This window comes from Styela clava, chromosome 5 (genome assembly GCF_964204865.1).
Source record: "Styela clava chromosome 5, kaStyClav1.hap1.2, whole genome shotgun sequence".
NCBI lineage: Eukaryota > Metazoa > Chordata > Ascidiacea > Stolidobranchia > Styelidae > Styela > Styela clava.
The window spans coordinates 4884604-4891576 of NC_135254.1; the positions used below are offsets into that span (position 1 = coordinate 4884604).

General features: G+C 37.8%; 1 protein-coding gene across 1 annotated transcript; it reads left to right on the top strand.

Moving 5' to 3' along the window:
* On the top strand, positions 1-2529 carry LOC120344036 (uncharacterized). The gene is made up of 3 exons (XM_039413117.2): positions 1-155; positions 344-470; positions 1703-2529. The coding sequence occupies exons 1-3, from the start codon at positions 14-16 to the stop codon at positions 1902-1904; spliced, it is 471 nt and encodes a 156-aa protein (XP_039269051.2). The 5' UTR covers positions 1-13; the 3' UTR covers positions 1905-2529.
* Positions 2530-6973: the final 4444 nt, after the last annotated feature.

Here is a 6973-nt window from a genome sequence, read left to right on the forward strand (position 1 = left end):
AATAACTATAACCATGAGACTAACCGCAGTCATTAGATCAAGCATTGAAAAAGCAGTGCCGACTAATAGAAGGCGAACACCTCGGGCTTCGTTCAGACGACCTATGCAAGGAAGATATACTGATAGGAAAAAGGAGCCAAAACCTTGGGAAACGTGTAAGTATAGAATAAAAGTTTAGCTGCATGCATTTTCTACATTTCATAAAGGGGTCCTGAGGCCCCCTCTTGGCTACGGGCCTGCCTAAAATTATTCCACACGTGAGTGCTCTCTCCATGTTTAGTATATGATTTAGAGCCCTAACTTGAAGTAAAATGACAAAAAATAATTTTTCTCTTTCTCACAGCGATGGGTGAATTGGATGAAGAAGAAGTAAATGAACTTGGTCAGACTATTCCCGTTCGAGAAAAAATTCCGATGATAATGGTTCCGGATTTGAAAGACTTCAACCTAAAACCTTACGTGTCTTACAAGTGAGTCAATGTTGTGTAATTATGATAAGATTTGAAATTTATCCCGGTGGAGACGAGAGCCAAGAAGACGGCTTAATCAAATGGCAAACCAATGCCTCTTGCCCGGTTACCAGTCCATGCCGGGCATCGGATTCGTTAACAAGGGTGGGTACACCTGTAGTTGTTATTTTGTATTGGACCAGGACTTTCCAAACTGGGGGCAAGACCCTGCGGGGGAGGGGCAAGATATTTGAGGGGTCGCAAAGAATACACCAATCTCACATAAAGTACAATATATACAACTAGTGCAAAAAATAAATTCCATCCGGAATACATAGGACATTGGCATAACAATGCTGACTTCACAATGGTCGCGAAAAATTTTAATATATTCGAAGGAGTCCAGAGTTTAAATGTTTGGAAATTCCTGGTGTAAGTCATCGCCGGGAGTTTCATTTTAAAACTGAAATTGGGAAGAAGAAAGCCACTAATTCATGCTTATGAAAGCGATGATTGAAGTTACCTAAAAAATTAACAATTTTTAAAGTGTTCCTAATTAACAGTCTTTTTTCATATTTATTTCAGTTTATCCAAAATTTATGTTTTTTTATAGTTCCTATTGTGCTTGTAGTTCTTATTTATAATACAATAAAATTTATTTAAACTTACTATTGTTATTACCATAAAATTGGGCAAAATTATTTGGACACCCTGTATATAAGAACGAGGCCTGCATAGTGTGCAAGACACAAGAGTAAGACCGAATCAAGTTTGTGTATTCAAACTCTTTGCCGTCGTAGGGTGGTTCATGTAATCGCTGGGCGGTAATGGCTTCCTCCACCATCAAGTTCACGTTTCAAAAAACAAACAACTGGCTAACTAACCCAATCACCTAACATGGACTGGTAATCGGACGAGTGGTTGTGGTTTGTCATTATTCAGTTATATCGGCTTTCCTTTTCCCGGGGTAAATAGGAAAATCCTTTCTTAATTAGCGTCAATGCTTCAATAATTTAAAGGTAAAAATTAGGTGCTCCAGAAGTGTGCGTGCTAATGTGGAGGTAACTAATTTTGTTCGTCTACTTTACATCAAGTTGTGTAAAGGGACTGAAACCTCTGGGGGTATATCCACTTGGCTAACACAGACAGTCCCGAATTCGTAACTAAAATAAAGAAAATCAGAATAAAATTATGGCCTTATCCTAACCTGGCACACACACTACGGTACCAAACATTATTTTTTTTTTTCGCAGAGCTGAAAAACACCATGAACCTCCACTTCAAGCTAAAGAATTATTTGACATGTTCTACGCTCCACAAATAGAAGCCGAAATGAGTGGAACAAAACTAGAGACAATCCCTGAACCGGAAGAAAAAGGACTTTTAGGGAAAATAAAATATATGTTTAAAATGCGAAAAGAGGCTAAAAGTAATGATAAAACAGAACAAAGCTAATAATGTGTGCTTTGAGGGTTAAAAAAATTACCTCATCTCTACTATTTGCGGGCTTGCGTGGACTTGGTTGGGATTGTTTCAAATATCGCCTTTATCAACAATAATGATATGGTTACACGAAATCAGCTGCAAGTTCCCGTATGTTGTAAACAGTCCTTCTCAAAAATTTAGCTTGTAAATTTTCCTTTTGAATGCCACTAATGTTTATCAAGTTTTCCAACTCATGTTGGCACGAATGTTTTATTTCCGATGCGATGAATGTTTTTCATATCAAATGCTGTGCTGTAACTGCAGTTACTTAAAAATAATGATCTTGACTTTCATTCTGAAACTCTTACCCTGGGTGAATTTGAAATTTTAACTAGATGTCTTAATATACAAGTTATTTAATATACATATGGAAAAGGTGCTGTATAGATGGTAAATCTGAATGTTCCGGTAGGCTTGTTGTGCACCAGTATACTTAATTTTCCTGTAATATTTTTTCCGATAAAAGTCAGGATTCGCCTCACAAATGTAAATCAGTTAATTGAACTCCTGCGCCTGTTTTTACATTTTCTCTTTTTGCTTGCTGTGGAACAAACTATTTTTTAAACTTATTTTGTGAGTACACAATTCTGTACCAGTCTAAGTGTTTTTTTGCAATGGGATAACTATGAAACGAGAATATCGGTCGGTGACCGGAGACTTATCGATCGAAGGTTAGGGGATGCCCCAAAACAGCGCTCTTACTCCATAGTGACACCGTGTGTCATATCACAAATTAATTAATAACTCGCTAATTATACGACATAATTCATCGAACGTCAATAGGCTTCTGATCCGAGCTATGATGAATGCACATGCAAAATTTGGAGCAGATTCAACCTCGCTTTCGTGAGATATCGCGTGCATCTAACAGACAAAAACCTATCAATCAATCAAATCGTTTTTTATTTGTCATTCCGATAAAATATAACAAAATGAAAACAAGAAAAATAAAAAAAATATTTGTACAGAATGACGGGATAACCGCGAAATGACCATTCGGTCTATTTGTCAGCGGCAACCTTAAAATAGCTTAAGACTTATGGCTACAAAATTAGCACAGCGCGAAACGTTTTTATGCGAGAACAGCATCGCCCCAAGATGGCGCTGCAAGGCAATAATAAACCTTGTTGTTTACAGAATTGGGATATCCCTTTATATTATTTCGAAGCGGTGCTGTTCATGTACATTTTGGTTGGCGTTTCTGGGAAGTTGCACAGTACATATTAAGTAAGGATTAGAAAGAGTACGAACATGCTTGCATACTTACCGATTAAAATCGATAAGTAATTACAGGATTTACATATTCATTCTGGGGGAGGAAAGCCGACAAGACAGCTTAATTATATGGACAGCCACGGCCTGAAGCAAAGCTTTAAATCAGTGCAGTAGAATGGATTAATCCAGCTACTATATTGTCCAAGTGCAGTTTCAAGTATTTCGTGGCGTCTGAATCTGCCGCAAAATCATGGCGGGATTTCCAAACCATGGCCTTATGATCAAACCCGTGGCGACTGATTTTTTAGCTGCCACAAAGGCGAGAGCAAATTGAAAACCAAAAGCGGGTAACATTTTGCTGCCATAACCACGGCATGTCGGCTGTAATAGCAGGGCTGCCCCTGATGGTGATAAATATTGGATAAGTTATTTCATTGATACAGTTTGGATGGATTTGGGGTTAGGTTTAAGTAGATATAATTCTCATGATAAACTAAAATCTGGTACATGACTTTGTGAATATCCGGTGCTAACGCCATAACTCATGGCAAGAGCCACCATCGGTTAGTTCGTGGCAGGAGCTGCCATGTAGTGGTAAGATCTGCGCCTCATTTTGTCTGTACCAAAATACTCCGCTATTCTGTATGTGGTGGATCTAAATTAGGGTAATATGGACTGGCGGGACATGCGACGATCGAACTACCCCCTCAAAAATTTTGTATTAATCAAATGCTTTGACTGAATTTGTATAAAAATAAAGCTATATAGGTATAACACATCAAAACCTGCTTTCCGGTCCTTGAAATCCTGTGCGTACCAGAGCTAGAAATACAGTTAAAAAAGTAACGAAAAATTAACAGAAGTTAAGATGAAATGCTACTTAAAATATTTAACGACAGACAATTTTTTAACAGAATTAAATTACGGTGAAATGCCATTAAACATTTCACGATTGAAGTTTTTTAACAATTACCTTTTTAACGTTGCCATGACAAAAAAATTCGCGCAACTTTTTCAACACCCTGTAGTGACTGTAGTATTTACTGTAGTAAGCTACAATATTTAGATATATATATGACGTATAATTGAAAATCCACCACGCCAAAAGCGCGATAAATCCGACGTTCTCGAAAACATTTTAATTGATGTTACTTGAAATCTAATTTCTCATGTGCCTATTGCTAATCAAGAATTCTTAGTATAAAATAATGGACGCGAATCGTTCGAGATGTCAGAAATTCAATTTCTTTCCTTCCGATCCTTGACTCGCATCAGTATTTGAGAGCGCAACAGAAGTGTATGTACCAATATAGAGGTAACTAATTTTATTCGCCTACGTTACATCAAGTTGTGTAACGGAACTGAAGCCTACGGGAAGGGAGTATATTTACTTGGTTAACACAGACAGTCTCCGAACTTGTAATAGAACTAAAGTAAGGAAAATGGGAATGGAACTATGGCCTAACCTGGGTCGCTTCCGTAGTATGTTTCCAAGATGGCGCGCAACCTGATAACCCCAACCTGGTACACATACTATGTTCAGGTTGTATGCCTTCTTGGTAATACATACAACGGGAGTACCGAAAATTTATGTGGATGCGTCCTACTGATGACGTCACAGATTTAAACTTTTGTATACTTTAACGAGATCCTAGGTACGACACTGTCTACCCTATATATATATACGAAAACACTTTTAATTAGTAATTATTTATTTAATTACTCGAAATAAAATATAACAATGGTTTGGTATATTGGAAACGTTACACAAAAATTAAATAGATAATATAGAATTAGTTAAATACTATTAGTTGATAATTCTCACGGCAAGTGATCGGTACACACTATTAATCGCAAAGCATTTTCAAATCAAGAGGGCCTTGACAGGACTATTGCAATCCCTCAGCCAGTGACAGCATTTTAAAGCATTCAGGAGGAAATTGCACTCCTTTTCGTCGTATTAACATTGCCATATTTTTTGTGACAGGAGGGTGTCGGTTCATCGAAAGTTATCAATCAAGGATTACGTAAACCATGTTCCTGTAAAACAGGTGTGTGTAACCTTCAATACAGGAAGGCCAGATAGAAATAACTGGGTAAAACCGCGGGCCGCACCTAAATAACATAAACTTTCTAGTGGTTGCAAGCACAAAACTGCATTGTGACGTCATAGGCATTGATAATAAATTAGACCCAGGTATATAATTTGCAACGCAAAAGGATTAAAATTACTCGTACGTACCAAACTAAACTAAAATAAAAACTCATTTTGCGGGCCGCACACCATTCAAAATTGGCACTTCGCGGGCCGCACAATTTTTCTTTGCGGGCACATTTGGCCCGCGGGCCACTGGTTGCACAACCATTCACTGTAAGCGTTCGCCAGACATCTTAATTGTCTCACCATTTACCCCAACTTTATTCCCCCAATTATTGTTTGTTCTGTTAGGCTATATGTGAAATACATTAATCGAGGCAAGTCACAAACTAATCATTCGCAAAATATATAGTATAGGCATAATAGGGTTATTATATTTTTAAATTAGTAAAACGAAATTATTAAAGAAAGTACGCATAATATTCAAATAAAAAGAGGTTGCTTCAGTCGTTCGTGTCCACCGGTTTACATGCATGGGTGGGGCGGGTCTCAAAGGTCCTCCTGAAGTATGCGCACCAAGATGGCGCACAACCTGAACTCAGGTTGTGTAACAGATTAGGGTTCAGGTTGTGCGACATCTTGGTGCGCATACTTCAGGAGTACCCGAACTTTTGCATCAGTGACGGGAGTTTGTACAAAATATCCCAATCATTATCTGAACTTAATCGGTAACAGGAGTTATCCGAATGGGAAGTCAGAGTCAAAATTTTTATCAAAGCTAGGTCGGATTTGGATGACTTGGGGCTGAATCGAAATACCACCCCCCCCCTCCCCCAATTTTACTGCCTGGTTGTCAGTACCAGGAGCGTAGCCAGGAATTTCCAAAGGAAGTGTTCTGACATTTCCAATTTTCAAGTTATATCGTAACAGCTAGCGGACCCGGAAAACGTGGTTTTCAAAAGTCTTGGATGTTTAAGAAGCATTTCAAACTACGAAAAATTGTTATGTATTATGGAGACAAAAGCTTTTTTTTACATTTCGGAAAGAGAGTCCGACCCCTAACCCTTCTGGGTACTCCCTGGGCCAGGCAAGAGTTTTATGCAAGTAAACCGTCAGACTTGAAGTCACAGAAGCTGTGGAAATTTTATAGACAAGGCCAGATCTCGAAAGGTCATCAATCAGGAAATATTTGATTCCGTGTTGACATACAAATAGTCATGTCTAGCAAAAGTTTTTTAAATATAGCAGTTCAAATGGGGGTGTCCTAAACATGTCGTGTCCCATGTTTCGTTTCGTATGTATACTCAAGCTGTCAGCCAAAGTTTTGAATCTATTGTTACCAAGAACATACAGGGTGTCCATGAAGTCTCTTTACAATTTCAATTTTGTTATGAAGTCAATCAATATATCTTAACCAGGTTTGTTGTTTTTTAATCAGTAATTGTTTAAGTATTTTTAATTCATTTAATACATCTGTGAGGGCCGAAACAATACATGGTATCGATGAATTCCCTTTGCAATTTAAAAAAAAAATTAAGACATCACGAACACCCTATAAGCCTATATATATATTGAACCCCCTCCATACGCTTATTTCGTTTGTCCAACGTTTTTATATTATCTCATCCCAGGACGTAGCTTGGATCTGATTTCATATACCAATTTCCCAACTATATATATTTACCCTCAAGTGTGACAAAATTTGACAAGGTTATAGTATGGGAAC

Bases quoted from the DNA above. Each gene is read 5' to 3' on its own strand.
- LOC120344036 (XM_039413117.2), top strand. From the start codon at position 14: ATGAGACTAACCGCAGTCATTAGATCAAGCATTGAAAAAGCAGTGCCG. The intron at 156-343 runs GTAAGTATAGAA...TCTTTCTCACAG, and splicing joins GCCAAAACCTTGGGAAACGT to CGATGGGTGAATTGGATGAA. The intron at 471-1,702 runs GTGAGTCAATGT...TTTTTTTCGCAG, and splicing joins AAACCTTACGTGTCTTACAA to AGCTGAAAAACACCATGAAC.